At 34.0% G+C, this 22,481-nt stretch overlaps 1 protein-coding gene across 3 annotated transcripts in view; it reads left to right on the forward strand.

Annotated features, from left to right (window-relative positions):
* Positions 1–18,823, forward strand: part of LOC106105518 (transcription factor SOX-6) — a 216,112-nt gene extending 197,289 nt beyond the window's left edge. For all 3 annotated transcript variants that reach the window (XM_013285881.1, XM_013285884.1, XM_013285883.1), the window contains 4 exons: positions 7,839–8,021; positions 10,884–11,112; positions 15,598–15,892; positions 16,189–18,823. In XM_013285881.1, coding sequence (XP_013141335.1) covers positions 7,839–8,021; positions 10,884–11,112; positions 15,598–15,892; positions 16,189–16,438 — 957 coding nt within the window. In that variant the 3' untranslated portion in view covers positions 16,439–18,823. The remainder of the gene's footprint in view (positions 1–7,838; positions 8,022–10,883; positions 11,113–15,597; positions 15,893–16,188) is intronic.
* Positions 18,824–22,481: the final 3,658 nt, after the last annotated feature.

Below are 22,481 nucleotides of genomic sequence, written 5' to 3' on the forward strand. Positions count from 1 at the left end.
TCGTTACTGCGCCGCCTTTACCCGGTTCCAGGCTTGTTACCCGGACGGTTTGCAACTTGCCTTTTTACCCGGATAACTCGCTTGTTACCCCCATCCGGGTGGTTAGCTCGAGTCTCCTCCAATTATTTCAGGCTCAAACCGGCTGGAAGAGGACTGCTTCTGTCTTTTTTTTAATATTTTTCATGCTTGAAACTTTGACTCTAACAATTTTCAATTTCTGGGTTATTTAGGTTTTTTGTGTGCACACTTACAGTTCGATGCTACTTACACGAGGGCGCTCTAAAATTGTTCAATTTTTTAAAATCGTTAAAGAGCCCGTTTTAAACTCTGATGTATTTTTTTTTTGTATTTACAACACGATACTATAGGGTACTATAAGATTTTTTTTTATAAAAATAGCATTTTTAAATCATGTTTTATCTATACGTAGATAAACTAGCAATCAGCTACTGTCGCTTTGCAATTCACTAGTTTTTTTTTTATTTGCAGTTTTTACTTTCAATAATTGTCTATAAGATGAAGATATGAACATACATACATGAAAGACATTGTGGGCTTTAAGCTTAGCGGTGATAATAACTGCAGCCATAGTAATAAAACAGAAAACTATATTATTTTCTATTTGAGATGTTACGTCGGCGGAGATTAGGCGCGGGTCCATTAGCGACAAAGGACAGGTGTTGCGTCAGTGTGCGCTAAGCTTTATTAATCTTTTCTTTTCCATCGCGTTGAGGTTTCGCACTTTTGTGACATCAACTTTCATTCAAGTCGAGTCCACTTTGTTGGTATTATTTTTGGTTATATGATTTTTATATATTGTAGTAATTTTCATTCTCATAAAGTTCTCGGTGAGGGTAAGGGAAAAATTATAAAAGAAATGAGTTATAAATTCTGTGAACTTGACTTTTCTACTGGCATTTTGATTAAGAAGTGTAATAATTTTAATGAAAAAGTTTAAACTTCAACCAACAAAAGGCATAAGATGCCGTCTTTCTGTAGGCCTTTTCAACATTCATCTCACAAAAGAACAAACTTGTTTTTATTTAACAAATCGCGGTATCTATTCCCGGAGTTCTTCCGTAATTCTATTATACGGTGGCTGGTTTGTTTAAAAATGAAGTAAATTACAGGATTGAATGCAGAGCAGAATAATGACGCCTCTCAACAAACTCTATCGCCCACAAAAGGTCATCTTGTGTTAGCGAAAGAATAAACAGGACATGACCATCAAGGACTAACAGAATTATTAAAGCGCTTTAAATTAGAAAATTAAAATGACGTTATCTAATATTATACTAAAAATAAAAGTATAGATTAAGTCCTATTTATGCATTTTTAAACTTTGATTGTGATCGAAAATAAATTACATCTTCTGTTCCCGTGTTTTACTTACCAGTATTTCATTCGAAACGAATATTGCTTTACAAAGTAGAAATGCATTGAAAAGTTAACATTCATAAACGTAATTGTCATTGGTAACTAATTATTTATTAAAATTTCCAAGTCGAAAATTAAATGGAAATACGTTGAAACGGAAGGGAAACTGAATATATCTGGAATATCCTTAACATTCCAACGTTATTATTTCCGCCGGCTAACGGAAAACAAAAATAAACATAAGAGTAGGTAAGGAATAAAAGAAAAGTTGAAGTGAGACGAGCATCCGGGTAGGAGAGGGCAGAGGCAAGACAGGCGGGTGTGGGGGGTTGAGGAAGGAGTAGCAGTAGGAGGGGAAGGGGGTCATTCTCTATGTTTAAGCGAATCTCGCGGGAGTTTCAGCGGTCTACGGTCTACGCGTCCCTTTGGATTTAGATGCCTTCTTTGTTTACCGACTCGATATTTTATTTACTCTAATATTGCTGATTTTGGTATTTTCGTAGACGAATTTTAGTATAGTTTATATTTTCTTCTTCTATTTTTAAGTGAAATATAGAAATTATAACAAAATATGTAAAAAAAAGAAGCAACTAAACGGTATTTTATTAATTTATTTAACCAATATATTAAGATATACTAAAGGAACATTAGTAAAAAAAAAACAGTTATAATAGAAATAATTTACCTACGTAACTAGAACAAAAAAAAAACATCACGAACGAATAAGCAAAATGTACATTATATTTTGAGATGTAACAAAAAAAAAAGAAAAAACGACAACAATTGACTCGGGGCACTTGAAAAGACAAAAATTGCGAAGGGGAGGCTAGGGGGCGCTGTAAGGAGTACTTATATTGTTTTTGAATGATCACCGCCCCAACACTGCGGTTACCAAATTAGTGTTGTGATTCCACCGGGCGGCGCTCGGGCACGTGTCTGCTGCCTATTATTTCACACGCGATATATAACCAGCTATAACATTCGCGCTTCTGGATTATTAATCATAGATTTTAAAAAGAAATAAAAACAAGAAAAAATCATAATTATCAAATTGGCTTGTTTGATAACCTGTAAGAAAAGTAGACGTTTAAATACTGGAATTGAAGATTGCAATAGAAGGCGATTATTTATATTATAACCCCCTTTAATACAATCTAAAATTATATACAAATAATATATATAAAGAATAAGAAATTGTATTTTTGTATGTATTGAAATAATTCAATAATTTCTAGGCTAATTTTAATAATTCATTTACATTTGGAAAAGTCATTTATGTGTGAGTAACATAGGCTACATTTTTTAATTACACGCGGACGAAGTCGCGGGTAACAGCTAGTATTTAATATTTGCATTATCACAGCGTAGGGTAAATCATGACATAGTGTTCCAGGGGAGACCCCATTAAGCTTCAAAATGCATAATCACCGCAACGCTGATGGTTGATACGATCGGTGCATCGACCATTAAAAATTGCAACTCACCGTACATCACAATAAGCGGATCAAAGTTGCGATAACACGGACAGACAGGCGGACACCCGCGGGGAAACCGGGGTGAAAGGCAGCGCCTTTCAAACTGTGAACCATAATAATTTTGAAAAATATTGTGGAAACTAAATAACAATAGATTATAGTGATTTTTTTTTACATAGATTAAAGTTTCTAATTTGAAAAGGTGACAAACAAACGACCTGATATTAGGTAAAATCATCGCTCTTTTTTCATTGTATATAAAAAAAGGAACTCATTAATGTAACAAGGATAATGCATCAAAAAAAGATATAAACTGTGCAAAAAAGAGTACGGACCGAGAGTCTGTAGTTGATTTAAAAAAAAATCATGTCAGTCTGTCAGATTCAACTGTAAATGTATGCTAAGATTATAATGCGAGAGTTTAGATGGATGAATGGATGTTTGTTACTGATATTGCGCTGAAATTTGGAACGTAAGACATAGTTTGAAAGTGCATATAGTCTACTAATTAAGTTATTGTTTTAATTCCGCCCGGACGGGGTCGCGAGGGGCAGCTAGTTAATACTTTTTTTTTAATTTGTACCTGATCGAAGTATTATTATCTAAACTATCTATACTATTATAATAAAGCGTAAACACACACTTCTTTGTTGCCTAAGATGTCAGCTATCACAGCATATTTTTGAATAGTTCTTTTTTTAATAAAAAGCCCTATACTTACGTCACGCTGTAGGCTATATATTTTCACGCCATTAAACTTAGGAGGTAAATATTTTGAATAAAAATCCTGGGAAAGAGACCATAAGTTGCTGCCAACATCAAGTTGCCAAGGTTTGTAATGTCATGTCATTTTGACATTTGCTATTGTTAATTTCACAACTGTAAACAATAAAATTAAATTTTCATGATTTCATGCGGATGAAGTCGCACGGGAACAGCTAGTACAGTTATAAATTATTTTAGATACAATATATGGAGAAGATAAAATATTTTTATTATTGCGACAGTTTGAGAAACTATATTTAGTGACTCATTTTATACTATTGACAGGTTAATTGAGTAAGTATACTCATAATATTTTGTGCAATTTCAAACTGTTTAAGTTGTCAGTTTGATAATCTTTGTTTTAACGGAAAATAAAAACATCAACATATTTTCATGAGTCTACATTTCTAATAAAAAATTGTATTTTTTTCAAATGTCGAAAATGTTACGTAATTTGACGTAAAATTCATTAAACAATATTTGAAATAAAAATAAATACATCAAAGGAAAATTTCATATTTGATTAATCTATTTTTTATTATTTTGCACAATTAATAATTTGTTACTTGTAAATAAAACTAACAAGATGTTTGTCAGAAAAGATATAAACCAAAACAATATACTTAGATGCTGCATCATAATTGCGTTTCTCCATCAAAGGCATTCAACTATAGAATGCCAATCAAAAACCGTTTACATGTTCTTACATTAGATGCAAATGCTTATGAGAAATTGAAATTAAAATAAGAACGAGCGAAGGCACAAAGAGGTTCGGTCGTCAACACCGATGCAATCTGCCGATCGATTGGACGGCGCAGATAAAAACGAGTCGCCGTATTGCAACTCAGCGATGTTATAATTAATTCACAGCATTATTGTGCAAGCCGGTCGTGATATTAAAGTACATTTTACTTGCCCGGCCTGCGCAAATCGCTGAAGCAATTCTCTACTACGGGTGGTCTTCGAGCGGGTCTTTTGTCGATTCATTTTTAAAGGATACAAGACTTAATTAAAAGGTTTACTTCGATATCGTTTTATTAACTTCTAGACCTATCTTCAATTTCCAAAAACGAGATTAGAAAGTCTTTGACAGATTTAAATCTATATACAAATAATAAAATTGGAGTGTCTGTAATATCAAAAGAAAAATTCCAGATCGGGAAGATGATGTATTTGCATTGTTGATAACGAAAATCACATTTATTTTTTTTTGTCTATCTGTCTCTGTCTAATCTTTGAAACGGCTGGGCAGATTTTGACGGGACTTTGACTGGAAGGTAGCTGACATGAATAGGCATATTATAGGCTACTTTTTTATCTTAATATTGAGTGGACGAAGTCGCCGGCAACAGCTTTTCTTTTTGACATAGTCCTTATTCTATTCTTGCTGGTATTGAGACAAATTGGAACTAATTTAAAATAGATTATTTTTATCTTCCACTATCCGTCTACCATCCATCGTAGCATCATGCATTAGCAATTCATTTTGATTTATCAACACATCACTTAATACCCTTTGAGGAGGCCTGTCGCTGCCCTTAAATCGATTCGAGCCCTTTTTGTGTCGCATTATACCGATTATCAACACATTTAGATCTGCCACATCCGCCGTCCATCGAGAGGGCAACGCTATAGTTGCGACGTACGTAAATAAAACGGAATCCGTCTTTGACGGACTCATTTATGATTCATTGCTTCTACATTACATTACAAAGCTTTTAAACACGTGACATCTGTCATACAATGCTTTTAGAGAGCACTAATTTATAAGAGTATTCCGTCTTAGTTTAACGTTTAGCGATATTCTGCGCTAGATACCAGATTGTACAATCTAGCAATCTTCTTTTTAGGATAATTTATCACTGTAAATAGTTGTTTTATGATTATCCAAATTTTTGCAAAACATTTACTTTTAAACAGATAGATTTGAAATGTTTGCTTGCACTATATTTATTAAGACTCCATTTGTACAACTAGATGAGCTGATAATACCAACAATGGTAAGAAAATCCAATTGGAATTTGGCATTCTAAATACCATCTAATTCTCCACATTACTGACATTCTAAATGGATGACCAGAATAATATATCTAGGAATGAGAACGTGTCGGCCGGTGACAGTAAATATTATGATTTCACCCAAGATCTTGCATCTCTTACGTCAATGTGACGTCTGTTTCATTATACAGCTTTCAGTATATTTTCACCTAATCTTTGCAGATTACTGCACATCGACCTTAAGACAAACTAAGAAGGGCTAGAATCGCTTGTGATACAATCATACACCGGGATTACACTATTTTGATATCGGTGCCGACTTTATAAATTATGTCATGGTATGTCCGGTCATCTCTGATCTCTTTGTCAGTCTAAACTACATTATATTCTTCGAGTCTGAGGTTTTTGATGGATGCTCTAACCTAATCCACACTTTCATCTCGACTCTAAAGCGTTTTGTTACCGCCGTGACAATGGTTCGTGGAAAATTTATAGTTGCACCGCACCATGAGAATTAATCATCGATTATGAAATATGTATGCGGTGCGATGCGGATGCTGCTTCGGATTTATCCGGCTGTGTAGATAGCCAAGGACGTTATGACAGACGGTCAAAGTTTTCCCCGGATATTTATACCCAACGCCATCTTTATCGATTGGATATCGGCGCGTACGCTACGACACCTAACTCTAAATCACGCCCAGTCATTTCTATTGGTGAAAATATTATTCGCCCGTTGTTAAATGGTATCGTTCAATATTTTCCGATGTCTAATGCTCGTCGCGTCGTCTTATTTATGACAGGAGCACTCACCTGCGGCCGGGACGCGATAAATTTAACAACGGCCGGTCACCTCTATCAAAAACCGCATTTTTATGTCAACGCGTACATTCATAACGCTATCAAAGCTGGAAACGCCTAAACGACGGTCGACTGTGAAATATAAACAGCGACGGCTAGGCCATCTCCGCGCCGCTATTAAATAAAAGTCTTTTTACATTAGATAAATCGCGCGCGTTATTCGGGACCATCTGTCCCTTGCCGATTACAGCCATACATTATGCCCGGTTTGTTGTTTTTAATAAAAAGTTTAATCCGTTCGGTTATGACGGCAATTTGTCTGTCGGATGGAAAAACTTGGTCGATTACCGGTGGCGGTGGCAGCGCGTATGTGTAAGGGGCACCTATTACGACTCGATGTCTTTTTATTCGCGCATTTTTGTCATGTTTATTTATGCTTTCGCTTTTGTCTTCCATTAGCGCTTCGTTTTTATCTGCGCCTTCGATAATCCACTTAAGAAATTTTTCGGCTTAAGAGGGGCAATTGTGCGGCAATTGCTTTTTTCTTTTAATTTCCGAGGTATTTTGTCATAATTTACGTTAACGTTCTTTAGTACGGAAACAGGTCTCACCGAGTTGTATCGATTTCATCACATTATAAGGCGGGACTCCGTACAACCATTAACGATTCAATACTGTCTTAATGAAGAGCTGATAAAATGTAAATTGTGGCATTCGTCACGACCGCTGGGCAATTAATCGGTGCTTCTTTTACGTTTTGTGAGCGCGGGTTTATAGGCGTTAAGATTTAGTGACCGTCCTACCGCTTGATTTGTGCACATATTTTAACTCGCTCTTTGTCACAGCCGGCTGTTTGATACTGCAATATATCGTCAATAACAAATTTTGCGTGGAGAGATTTCTCTACAAGACTGATTGTTGGAAGTAACGCAACATTTAAACCGGTTGTTTTTTTACTTTGGTATATTTTTTTATATTATCCTCCTTGCTTTATATTACTTCTAACGGCATTGCGTGTTAATATTTTTTATTAATATGCAAACTTATTATACATGTAACGGTATTTGGCTTGATTATAAATTAGTTTATTTCTTAATTATGATGTATATTGTTGTTTCGATAAATCAACAAACAAATTAATACTGGATTTGACTAAATTCTACACTGTTTACAATATTACCCACATTATCGTCTAAAAACAGAAGAATGTGGATATTACTGAGTTTTAATTAAATTAAAATAATTACTGATTTACGTTTACTAAGAACATTCTAGAACTGTCTCGAACGTTCTCACTAAAACAACGACCTCTTCACTTAAATGTCAAACTAGAACTGTCATCCAAATATACCTACGATTTAATTCTTATTGTCTCGTCTATTAATATTGAATATTTGTACTAACATAAATTATTTGTTATAGAACATGGGAAATATGTCAGCGGAGATGGAGCTGCAGAGATTGCAGCAAGAACACCTGCGACGTCAGGAGATGGTCCGGCGCAACCAGCATAGCAACCAGCACAACCTGTATGCAGGACATCCTCTAGGCCTGTTGCCGCTGTTAGAGCAGATGAGACCGCAGCCGCCGCAAGCGCCACCTAACGTAAGTACTAGAGTAGATGAAAATTCTGGGTATCTTATGTTAACGTTTTTGTGGTACAGTTTTGATGACCAAATGTCATTTGAATCATAGTAGTATAAGACTTTCTTATAGTTAGATAGCGTTAGTAACAAAGAGATTAAAAAGATATATAGAGGAATTTTTCAACAAGTCCTAATTGAATGTGAAAATAAATCCCCAATATTTAAATGTCTATGTTTTATTTTGTGACTGTTTAGTTTGTTTTTAAATTTTCTCAAATGTTTTATAACATGACAATACAAGAACATGAAGTGGCGTACTTAACTTGACAACTAACATAGTGCCTTTCAAAGAAATTACAATACAAAATTTTGTTCACTATGTCTATTGTGTCTTAAATGGTAGTTAGTTAGCTAGTAATTGTTACTAACCATTTTAAACAAAGATTTAACAATTATTTATAGACTTAAGTGATTTATCTATACTATAATAAAGCGTAAACACACATTTCTTTGTTGCCTAATATGACAGCAATTACAGCATATTTTTGAATAATTCTGTTTTTAATAAAAAGCCCTACTTATATCACGTTTAGGCTATATATTTTCACGCCATTAAACTTAGGGGGTAAATATTTTGGATATAAACCCTAAAGTGGGAAAGAGACCAAAAGTTGCTGCCAACATCAAGAAAGTAAGATTGCCAAGGTTTGTCAGCGTCATGTCATTTTGACATTTGCTATTGATAATTTGACAAATGTAAACAATAAAATAAAATTTTCATAATTTCATTCGGACGAAGTTGCGGGCAACAGCTAGTTTCGGATGAATTTCATTGTTAAATCAGAGTGGAACGATCACCTCAATGTAACTGTTACCGTTCCAAAAAAAAAGTTGTTCAACAACAACAAATAAATAATATACATTAATTACTTTCGTTCGAGTAAAAACGAGTTTTTGAAAGTTGAAGCGCCGAATGAACGAGATATAAACACAAAATGTATTATATCGTAGTAATTGTGCAATTATATGTCGAAAATAATCAGTGAACGTGTACATTTGGAGTCGAAAAATCGTAATCATGAATGAATAAGATCGGCCATACAAATTCGGACGTAATAAAAAGATAATTGTATGACATTTTGATAAAAAATATGCATATAGAACCCAACTTAATTAGTTACCAAATCAGGGTTTGTTTGAAACAAAAACTTTTGGAGGCAAATATTAAAAATTAGATCAACCAGTAATCAAATGCAATTCTTTGACTTCTCTCAATATATAATTTAACCATAGGATTGAATAAAAAGGAAAAAAATATTAAATTCCATGTAATTTCGTTTTTTTCGCATGTCGTCGTATGAGTCGATGCCACTGAATTAAGTAATTAGCCCCTCCCCTTAATATTTTTTTTTAATTTATATAGCCAATGTCATTCACAGATAAATTACATTTCTAATGGTGAAAGAATTTCTGAAATCGGCCCAGTAGTTTTTACGTGAATCAAATACATACAAAAATGCAAATCTTTTCTTTTTATAATATTAAAAGTACTTTAAAATTAACACACATTTCGAATATTAAATCAAACAAAAAAAAATTATGTAATCCTATTTCGATACTCAAATATGAATGTTCCACCAAAGTTATAATTACACGACAAAAACCAGCGTTAGTTTATAATTAGAAGCACTGGATGGTCCTAGATCTTTCCTCATACAAATTCTGCTTTTAATCTCTTGTATTTGATGGCTGCGTTTGTTCTGTAATTCTTTTAATTACATTAATTCGTCATTAATTTTCACTTATGTTATTACTTCAGTTTCGCTAATTTTCGCTATATTTCAGAGCTTCTATATTATGTTATTCAATTCTAAAGGTATATAGGAGATAAGCAGATTATCACAATAGTTTCTATGTATAATCAACTAGCTTTCGCCCGCGACTTCGTCTGCGTGAAAAAAAAAATACAACAAAAATTAGCTTTTGTGTTCGTCCGACTATCCTTTATATTTATGATAAATTTCCTCGTGTTCCAGTTCAGAAGTTTAGGCTAAAAACTCTAACAATTATCCATCCAACGTTTAGTATTCGAGTTTTCAACCGGACTTACCACTCAACGTGTATTGTGAGAATAGGAAAGGCATGTGTCAGATCAAACTGAAAACTGTTTGATCTCATATAAATTATATTTGATATTACTAAAGGAAGTCGGTCTAACAGTGTTTACATATTAAATGTCTATATCGTTTCCGGAACATTATCCCAGAAGTGTTAAAGTAACCACTTTTATTTCGCACAACTTAACTAATATTAATAACAGATTAAAAATTTTTTAAAAATATATATATAATTTTACAAACAGAAAATGTAAGCTTCCTTGATAACGAAGTGCGAACAAGCCCATGTGACGTCTATTGCGATGCGTATCAAAACATCAAAGACAAATTCTCTTTCAGAAAAGAACTGATCACACGCCTACTTTATTTTATTTTTATAATAATCTGTTTATATTCTATATTTTTTTCGATATTTAAATAAATATTCAATATAACGTTTTCAATGTACATTCTGTACCAACATTATTGACAAATTAATTTTCTGTTTCAATAACGTAAAAGTACATTTTTTCCTATTAAATATTCGTGTGACAGTTGTCTTCTAATCGCTTAGTGGAAAAGAGACCTACAGAATAAGATTTAGGGCCTGTCCCACCACTGGCTGATAGAGGCTCAGAATTAAAATGACGTCACTGTCAGGTAAGGGAACAAAATCCGATATTTCCATCACACGTCGGAAATTTATGACAATTTACAATTTGGTGGGACAAGCCCTAATCAGGTATTATGGTTTGTGATGCTAACTCGAATGCATTAAATTCCAGGTTGTCCAAGCGTCTCCGTGGCCAGCGACTGCACAGTTAGCGCAGTTGACTGCAACAGCGCGCTCACCTCCCCCCGATCCAGACGCTCCCTTGAACCTGAGCAAGCAACGTTCGCCGTCACCTGCACAGTCGTCTATCATGCTGCCCCGGTTCGTGCCCTACCCGCCAATGGATGAAAGCCCACAATACACTATGCAGAAGGACGACGATTTCAATGCGTCGTGTAATAGTAAGTCATTTTTATTAAAACTAACTGTTGCTCGCGACTTCGTCCGCGCAATATTAAGATAAAAAAGCCTATAATATGCCCGTTTATGTTAGCTACCCTTCAGTGAAAGTGTGGTCGAAATCGGCCCAGCCGTTTCGGAGATTACCAGGAGCAAACGTGTCTTGCGGACAGATAGACAAACAGACAAAAAATATTAAACACGATTTTCATTATCAGCAACGCAAATACATTATCTCCCCAAAATCTTGAATTTTACTTTTGATATTACAGACAGACACTCTTATTTATTATATGTATATATAGGAGATCTTAATCATATGAATCATGCTTGCATTTACTAAATATACGAACCCATTACATTGTGTTGATCAATTATAAATAGAGTAATTAATGTCTGGCAGATTTTGTCTGAAAACAACGCGATTCATACAATAATATGGAGCCAACAAGCGTCATATGCGCGTAGACGATCTAAAAATATTGGTACGGCTGTCCAATCAATTCTTTTTACATCAATGTTTTTATTAAGTAAATAATCATTTTGGAAATACGGATTAAAAACGTGTATCAATTAGTTACTGACAAATTGATCAATTAAACAGGTTTGCTATCCCAATACTTCTGTATTCTTCTTTCTGTTTAGTTGTAACATATTTTCTCTACTATTTTTTTGATAAGTCAGAATAATTTTTACATTTTTATGTATCCTTTTGCTTATCCGCTACACATTTTTAAACTCAAAACTTATAGTTAACGAGCTATTGCTCGCGACTTTGTCCACGTAACATTTAAACACATAACTAATGTTACTCAGCGATAACGTAGCTTTTTAATGGTGAAAGAATTTTAAAAATCGGCCCAGTATTTCTTGATCTATTTCAATACATACAAAAATACAAATCTTTCCTTTTCATAATATTAATATAGATAAATAAATAAATAATAGATAGATAAATAATCTTTCTTTTAAATACTCTTAAGGGTTGTCGGCTTAAGTTGCAAAACATATCTATTCGTAAATTTCAACTTGCAAAATAACCTTAAAAATATTTTAACTCAATATGAATATTGTTAGTTAAATTTAGCTTTTGTACTGATACTGTTAGTACATTAAATACTCTTTTGTATACTGTTTGTCAAATCAAAGAAATAGTTCCGAGTACCATCAGTTCCACTAAAACGGAATATACTGTAGAATACATGACGCGTTACGTAATTCTCAAGCTAAAATAAACAAGGAATCCCTAATAAATAGATAGTAACGTCTGTGAAATGCGAAAATGAAGTAATGTTCCGTGTCGCCGAGAAACATTTTCCCCGTTCCAATTTAATTGCTAAATATAATTAATACATCGCGAATTCTGTAAAGCAGGCTTATGTTCTGATTAATATGAAGCGATGCTCCACGAACGTACATCACTAATTGAGAGACTTCGACTATTATATTAAAATGACAAGCTTTTGAATATCGGAATTGAAAGAGATTGTTAGATGTACATTTTTATAAAATGGCGTTCACGTAATAAACTGCTTACTCGGCTGGAGTAGGTTAGTAAGTGCAGACACGAAAGAATATTGTTAGTTATTTGGATGAGAACATAAATCCTACAGGCGCTTTAATTTAATTAAAAATTCCTTGCAATTTGGAAGCGCCTAAAAACCATATAAGTATGGTCAGAATATTTAAAACACCGTAGTTGCCTACATTCGCTATTTAAAATTTTATGAACGGATTAAACACGTTTTCGATTGTTATCTTTACCTACCACAATTTGTTACCTACGTATAAAGGTAAGCGGATATGCGTTTATTTAGGTTTATATGCTAACCGTGGCATTTAGAGTATGTCACAATATGTCAAAATATTGTGAGATGGACTACGGCCCACATGTGGGAACATTAATTGCACCTGATAATAATCTAAGTGTCGTTCCATGAAACTGATTTATTTCTATTGCATCACCAAAATGCTTACGATCTTGTTCTTGTTTTGTAATGCGGGATTGCTAGATCGTTTGCTACGAAATATTACTCAACAACAATTTAGTGTATTGTTTTTTTATCCTTTTAATGTGGTTAAAAATGTGCGCGCCGGTCAGTTGTTTGTAATATGTCTTACCTAAGAGTATTGCGGAACTTTTAGGTTCGTAGAATAAATATTTTTTGAAAGAAATGTACTAAAATTAGCACACTTTTTGCTAAAAAAAATATGTGACACGAGGATTTCGTAAGAATGGATTATTGTTGCGCCTATTTTATAATGGTGAGCAAAGAAATTTTGAAGAAATTGCTATTTAGAATACGTAGGAGCCTTTATTTCTTTCTCCATCAAGAGGACTTTCTATGCCTCTCTTACTAGCTTGTACCAAGTTTCCGAAAGAAATATTTCATCATTAGTCTTATTTTTGTTAATTATTATGACATGTAGTAAATATTACACCGTTTCAAAATGACCAATCATGTTAAAATGCGGAAATCTTCGTTATACTTATTACATTTATACTTGTTACATTTACGCCTTGTCAAAAAATATACTAGCCCCTCTCTATATACTTAATGTTGTAAGAGAAATGATTTAAAAATGCCTTCTGCTCGACAGAAATATTAATTTTAAAACATGTTGATTTATCGAACCAAAGCCGACCGCAGGAAGTCGATGTCTTTTACGAGAATTGTCTCAATAATTAAGAATTTATCTGCATTATGATAGGAACGTTGACGCCACGAGGAAAAAACCACTTTACTATTAATATAAAAATCGTCAAATTTAATATAACCGAACAGCGAAACAAATAAATGGCGGCTACTTTAAATAGTTGGCGCAAACCCAAACCGAAATGGTTACAAAATAGTTGATGTCGTTACGCTTCCTTTAAAACAAGAGAATCGCATGAAACGTGAAATAGATGGCGCTCGCGACGCATGTTTCCGCTCTCTTCGCTCATCCTGCAGTACAGGCAGGGACATAAATTAATATCTCATGTCAACGAAAATAATATAATATCCGACTGAACTGTATGCATTCGACTTCTTGGATTGTGCACTATTTGGGACAAAAAACAGCAAATCTAAATTAATTTTATAAGAGTTAATATTGTATAAATAAGTGGTGATTTAATTGTGTTTTCAGCATAAATTAATTTGGCTCCATACTTTAGATTTATTAGTCATGAAGTTGCAAAGTCCATCTTGGTTGCGTTCATCTTTGAGACCTTGCATTGCTTTAATGTTACATTACTTTATGATTATTCTACGCGACTGTCCAAGGTTCGTTCAGAAACGTCACATCGCGCCAATCAACGTAGGACGTTATAAATTATCTAAGAGCGTGTCAAATTAATACAAGGAATGCGTTCACTTCGAGTGCAGGATGTTTCCGTGCAGCAGAGCTTATTAATTGTGTGGCCACTCGCTTGCGAATCCGTCAAGCGAAATGTTAAGATGATCTGTCGACTGACCCATATACGAATGCGGGGGTGCGTTCGACAGTGCACTAATTACGTACGACGTTAACGGAATTCACCTCTTGTTACTAATGTGCGAAATAGGTATTCTAACTCGTAAAATAAGATAGATAGGTTTTTTTGATAACAATTAGATACTTCAAGTATCGCAGTTATTTGTTTAAATACTAACATAGTGTAAATTTTCCCAGTAACTCATAGTTTTAGCACTACTAGCGCCCTGGGCGAGATTTTAACGCCTTTTGAAGCTTTTGGTGTAGAGATGTTAAGTGAGACTGTGTAATTCGCGCTCCTTTCTGTCCATCGCCCTGGGCGGCCGCACAACCACGCCCTATCTCATTGCCGGCACTATTTCTACGTTTTCTAACATGTATATTATACCTAAATCGTTAAACAATTAATATACCGTTTGAATGCTACAAACAAGATGAAATTCTAATCTTCATTTAACGATTGTTTTACGGCGAGCACTCACTGTCGACTATTATTTATTGTTCGGCTCAAGAGAGCTTCCGAACCAATCCTGTATCGAATAAAGTTATATTAAATTGTTATACATTTACGGGATTTTTATCTTCATTTTAAATCCGAGATCGTATAAGTCTTAATTGGGAACAAATTTTAATGGTGACATTGTACTCTCGTTTAGGACAAGTATAAAGAAACAAAACAACAACTTGTAAGTTTTTTTGTCTTGCTGTCTCAATTAAGTGACCGCTAAGACCCTTATAGCAGAAACCCTAAGTGACTTGTGAAGCAACCTTTCGATTACTTTAAATCTGGCTATTACATTTAATCAGGTTAATTAAGAATAACATACTATAGTAGATATATTTCCGACGTTCAGGGCCTGACCCACCACTGGCTGATAGAGGATCAGATAGCTTAAAAATGACGTCACTGTCAGATAAGGGAACAAAATCCGATATTTCCATCACATATTTTACACGTTCGATTGTTATCAGACAATTTGGTAGGACTTACACTAATTGTTATTAATAACATATCTTTATTATTACAGCGTCATCGTGGGGCCAGTCGCCACAAGAGGAAACGGAGAAAGCAAAGCTGATCAGACAACCGAAACGAGACGAGTCCGGAAAACCGCACATCAAGAGACCTATGAATGCGTTTATGGTGTGGGCCAAAGACGAGCGTCGTAAGATACTGAAAGCCTGCCCCGATATGCACAACTCCAACATATCCAAGATACTAGGAGCCAGATGGAAGGCGATGTCCAACGCTGAGAAGCAGCCATATTACGAAGAACAATCTAGATTGTCTAAATTGCACATGGAAAAGCATCCTGATTACAGGTAAATTAAATGGTTTAATTAAGTTGCTTTACTAATATTATTTAAGTTACGAAAGTTTAGATGGATGGATGTTAGTGTTTATAGCTTAAACTTCTGAACGGATCTGTGAACGTGAAATTTGGCGTAGATGTGAAGGATAGTCTGGAAGAACACAAATTCTACTTAGTTTTTTAGAATTTTGGGCAAAAGCTATCAAGATTCACTTCAAAAATCAGCAAACATGTTTTCTTTTCAAATTAAAAAAAATAGATATAGATGAAAATCTTCTTATAACAACTCCTTCTTTTTTCTCCTAGGTACCGGCCAAGACCGAAGAGGACTTGTATAGTCGACGGCAAAAAGATGCGAATATCAGAATACAAGAACCTGATGCGCACGCGCCGGCAGGAGATGCGCCAGCTTTGGTGCCGGGATGGCGGCAGCGAGCTCGGCTTCTTGCCCACTCTCCCCTCACCTGGACCTTCCAACACTTCCCCACCTCCCAATGGTGGGAACTACATGAACCCCGCGTTTTCTCCTCCGCTATCGCCGAGGGAGGAAGATTGAGGTACGGCGCGCGGCTGGCCTTACCCGCACGCCGCGCCCCTCCCGCTGCCTCCCTCCCACCACCCCTGGTAACGTGAGAACCGAGCGAAGTCTCACTGGAATCTCACTGATCATTTCGTTCTAGTTCTCCCCTCACTTTTTAAATATAATTAGATCGAAAGTGATCATTGTAACTGTGCTAGAATTATCTATTTAAGTACCTTCTTTAGGTATCACCAGTATAGGTTGTCTTTAATGCCAGTGTTGCAATCGGATCTCTCTTTTATACAAATATCTAATAATTATGAGATTATTCCATTAGTGGTTTAAGAAAATCCTAGGGGCACTTTATCCTTGTAATCGTTTTTAAATATTTATTATCTGCGCTCGTCTATTCTTTGAATCAAGTGCACTAAAATAAAACGTAATGTGCCAATCACGTAGGTAATAAACCATCTATTAGAAAATTAGATAAACATTGTAAATATATATATATTAAGTCAGTCGTTTTATCGAAATATGTATAATAAGTCTGTATCTGACGGCTTTGTCTTTGTAAATAAGCACGATTCTTGTAGATAGTTTTAGGTATTTCAATATTTTACATTCAAATTACATTTACATAATAAATTATATATAAGAAGGTAGTATCTCGACATAACGTACTATCGTGTGGCCATGTATAAATTTTAATTAAACCCTAATCTACCTATATGTAATATTTAGAATCTCTAGTAATGTAATACTAAAATGTAGCAAACCAAAAATTTGAAGCGGAATGCTTGAAAATTTATGTGTTTAGAACACAAACTGATTTACTGTATTCAAGAGCGTTACATACAATTAAATACTCAGGCTTCTCTAAAAGATTCTAAGAGCGGGCGCACACCTTGGACTAAACTATCGCACAACTGGTGTGCGACTGTCGATTGTTTCGCAGTGAATTCAACTGTTTAGTTGCAAAACAAAAAATCGAGTAGAGTGCGACTAAACAGTTGTGCGATTGTTTAGTTTGAGGTATGCGCAAGCTCTAATTGTGCCCTTAATCGGAATGTATTTTAATCAATTACGATAAAATTAGCACGAAATTATGTAATCTGTAATCATAAAAATGCAGTGTTGCCAGCTGGCAGTCAATCTGACAGTTGTTAATTTGATTAAAAAGATCAAATTACCATTGATTTTTAAAAAAACCCACCGTAAATGTGGGTTATCTATACACTATCAAAATCAAATATTCGCTTTATCGAATCGTGCAATTTAAATTAGTAGAAATAGTCGCTAAGCTATAGTAGAACAAGCATAATAAAGTAGGTACATAATAGTAGATTGGTAGAAAAAAGTGTACAGATTATGTAGAATGGGACGCGTTTGATCGATGTTGATTGCCATTTAGTTTTGTTATTTATTTTTGTAATTATATTTCTTTTTTGTTTTCTTTTGTGATGGTGAACACGCCTGTTCGTTTATGAGAATTGTTTTTACTGCATGTTATAAAGCCGATTTTAGTGCCTGATACTTTGTATATGGCAACATTTTTGTAAATCAAACGTACAGAATGACCAAGTTATCTTTGACAGGAGTGGCGCCACTGTCGGTGAAACGCTCCGCTGATTGGATGACACGATAGATTCCATGACATTTAAGCGCCATTTCCACTTAAGATATTCGCGAGATTTTAGGCGCATGCGCACATTCTATGTATAATAGCGATCGCGTCAGTGAAAAGTAAATGGGTAAATTGGTCAGTCTGTAAAGGTGTAGTTTTGTTGAGTATGGTGTGGTCACCTTGTTATCGTATGCCAGTAATATATCAGATGTGAGGAATAATGTTAGAATTGTAAGCGTAAATAAATTATTGTGTACGTGAAATTTAATCTCTTATTACGTAGCGTTTAGTATTACATAGTTAATGTGTAAGGTTTTAAAACAGTGGCGTTACATTATTTATTTTTTATGTTGAATCCATTTGTAAATATGTGACATGTCGATGAAAACGTTAGTATTTGTGGTTATTTAAACGATACTTAATCCGTATGCGAATCGCACAGATCTCGTTTCGAAAACAATGTTATTTATTTAGCCGTCATAGTAACGGGACATTTTATAATCTGTAAAAGTACCTTACACCTTGCCATATATTTACATTTTGTAAATGCGAATTGCCTACTTAAATTAATCTATACACAGTACTTTTTTCTTGTACTTAAAATTATATCTTGTTAGTTTATTGGTTTCAACTTACGCTTTTTAACGATTTAAAATTATTTTGTTGAATTTTCCCGTATAGCTCTGCGAGCAAGTAGATGAATTTTAGGTTTTATTACCTAGCAGGTATAAACCAGGTCACATTATTCAAAAATTGTGCCAAAACTCAAAAGTTTAATAAAAAGTAAATATTTAAAATGCCTGTTTTTCATTTTTCATCCTAATAACCACTTAAATTCCTACGAAAAGAACTGCATTTCCCATAAAGTCTGGGAAAGACGTGTACCACAGATTCCTTGGTCCAAAATATGACGATTTGACTCAACTTACCTATGTTCAAAGTTACTTTGTTAGGGCGCTAAAAGGTTCTAAAGTTTGCTAATAATTTTACATGTCTTCAAATATCTCGAAATTCCTAATATTTTATTAATACTGAAACCGTGGTTTTTGTTCTCCACTTTTTTTTGAACATGCCTTAGCCATCTAATCATTCAGGGGCTCGAAATCAGCCATTAAAACGATTTTAATCACATTTTTGCAACCGCCCGTATAATCACTTAAGTTTTTTTTTTAAATAGAAAATGTTATTTAAAAAATTTTTGGGTCTATGTTCAAATTTTAAGTAGGCGAACGGTTTTACCACAAACCAGTATTTTCTAATCTATATCTAAAATCGAATCAAACGGCCATATTTTCGACCAAGGAATCTGAAGTAGGCGATTGTAGACATCTTCCCGGAGATCTGTATAACTGGAAGCTTCTGGCTACTGCGACTGCAATCTATCGGTAGTCGCGCTGTCGAGCTAGTGGAAAAGGAAGTTTCATTCAGGTAATAATAAGACATATTAAAAGTATCATATTTTCATTACATTAATATGATTAGTAACAATAATTACGATATATCATTACAAAGTGATATGGCTACATTTGTTCATTATTTATAAAAATATAACTAATTTGTACAAATTGGTAAAATCAACAAACAATTTTTCTAAGTACGCAAAATGAAATACATTTGAAGCATATTTAAAAGCTAGATTAAATAGAGGCAGGATTACAAGACACAATAACAAAAGAATGAAGGCACATTGAAAGAAACAATTGTATTAAAATTTGTAGTTAATAAATTAAAACTTATCACTATAAAACAAATAGCTAATTACCAACAAATCTTATTCACTGTAAACTTTTAACAGTAACGGCCGAATTCAGAAACGATTTGTGGCGTTTCCTGTTGGAGAAGTCATTCGAATAGCGCAGTATAGTAAGATTGTCAGATCTTTATAGAGTTAGTTGAAGCGCGGATCTAGAGTAGGGTGGGGCAAAAATCCGCAATGGGAAATGATCCGCACCCCCAATTTAAAATGACCGCCAAATATTGTCGTGGTTTTAGACACATTCTTATGTTGGCAACATTCATAGCAGACGACTCACAAAAGTTTTTGTATTTACGTTATAGGAACTACAAACGCAAAACTAATGTGAAGCCGTTCAGACCATAACTGTACTTGCAGGCCCCAGAAATGTTAAAAAAGAAAAATTGGGGCGGAGTTAGGATTCGATGAATCATCTGTACGGAAGTGATAGGAATTACTAACCACTTAATAGGTAACTAGATCTTTTATTCTGAATGCCGATTTGATTTCTTACAGGTTGAAAAACGTAGGCGGCGCCCAAAAACTGGGCGGTTCACAACAACATACACTAATTTGCAGGAAAAGGATATTGTAGAATACTGCCGAACCTTGATTCATATGTGTTGTAATTGGGTAAATATAATCTATGGTATAATGAAGTTAATGAAAAATAGTGTTCATGTCCTCGAGGCGATTTTTTATTTTGTCCCTATTTCTCAATAATTCTCAACATAGTAGCAGTGCGTGGTTAGATAGTTAAAAGAGAAAAAAAGAAATAGAAAAATACAAAGCCAAAGGTAAACAATATAAAGTACAACGAATATATAAAAACGTGCTCGTGACGTTTGAGGTTATGCAGAGTGACGCTACGAAATAGAAGTAAATTATTACTAATAAAACAAGACTATCGTCGAAATGGCAAAGCAAGCAAAGGTAGAAGATATTATGATACCGATATTTGATGGGACAAATTATTCAAACTATAAATTAAGGCTGACAACTTTGTTACAATATAAAGAATGCCACGAGGCCTTAAAATACGAAGACAAAAAAGAAACGGGATCAAAGAAAGACTTAAAAGCGAGGACTATTATAATGAGTACAATCACAAACAACTGGAATTATTGAGCCGATTCGATTAATGAGCCGAGGTACCGGAAGTCGGAGCAAACTGGGAGATAAGCGCCATCTAAGGCAATCGGGATAAAACTGGATAAGCCCCCGAAGTCGCAGAATTTTTTTTTATTTACTTATTTTTTGTATGTAACCAGTAGTTTTATGGTGGAAAAAAATACTTTTTCACATTTATTGATGATTATAGTAAATGCACTAGGATATTTTGTATAAAAAAGTAAAACTGAAGTTGGTAATTGTTTTATGGAAGTTGTAAATTTAGTAGAAAATAAATTTGACAAAAGGGTTAAAAAAATCAGTGAGATAATGGTAAAGAATACATGAATAAGGATATTTACAATTTTATTAGGCAAAAAGGTATAGAGTTATTATCATGTCCACCTTACGTCCATGAATTAAATGGAGTAGCGGAAAGATATACTAGATCCGCTATGGATACAAAGAAGCAAAAATTCACAGAAGGTATTGGTCTGAAATTATAGACAAAGAAAACAATTGCAAATAGTAGAAAATAAAACTCCTTATGAGATATTTTTTTAAATAAAACCAAATGTCTCAAAGCCAAAGTAAATATATTGAATCTTTGGCTGCAAAATATGATCTAAAAAATACTAAGTTGTATGATACTCCAATGGAGGCAAATTTAAAATTAGAAATTTACTAAGTGAATCTTTTGATATAAAGTTTTGTAATCCTATAAAATTATATGGAGATAACTCAGGTGCAATAGCAATCGCTAAGCATGGTAATTTTACAAAAAATTCAAAGCACATAGAAGTGCAATATCATTATAATGAGAACTATGATATATAACTATATATATCTCATAAATGAGAACTATGAAAAGAAAATTATTGATATTGTAAAAATTGATACAAAATTTAACTTGGCAGATATGCTAACCAAAAAGTCTAGATAAAACAAAGTTTATAAAAAACAGCTTGGAAATAAGATTAATTTAGTTATGTGAAAGTTTTTAGTTTCAAGATTATATAATTACCAGATAAAGATTGTATAGAAAAGTCATAGATTTAAGGAATATTTAGAGGACTGATTTAGTTACATAAAAGGTTTTAGATTAAGCTATATATATAAAGATTGTAAGTTAAAGGTTATACATTTAAAGAGACTTGTAATAAAATAAATTATAAGATTATAAATTTAAGGAGGCGTGTTGTAATTGGGTAAATTTATAATCTATGGTATAATTAAGTTTTTGTTTTTTAACCTACATTCGTTCATTTCTAACTGTCATTCTGCCAAGTGAAAAATATAGTGCTCATGTAGGCGATTTTCTATTTTGTCCGTATTTCTCAATAATTCTCAACAATATGTTTTATGGTGTTTCCTTTAAAACGCCCCAAATTCTTATATTCAATTATGCCATCGTACCGTCAATGGTGAAAGCTGAAAAATTATGGAAATGGCCCGACCGTCCTGACATTCTCGATTATGAATGGGGATCATTCGTTTCTAGAATAAAGGAGCCAAAAAAGAAACAGCACAACCCGAAATGTTTATTCAGTCAGTGAACTGGAATGGTTTAGAATGGTTGAGGAAAGGAAGCAGACAGAGTTAGCGGCAGT

Source organism: Papilio polytes, unplaced genomic scaffold (assembly GCF_000836215.1).
Source record: "Papilio polytes unplaced genomic scaffold, Ppol_1.0 DF822845.1, whole genome shotgun sequence".
NCBI classification, from domain to species: Eukaryota; Metazoa; Arthropoda; class Insecta; order Lepidoptera; family Papilionidae; genus Papilio; species Papilio polytes.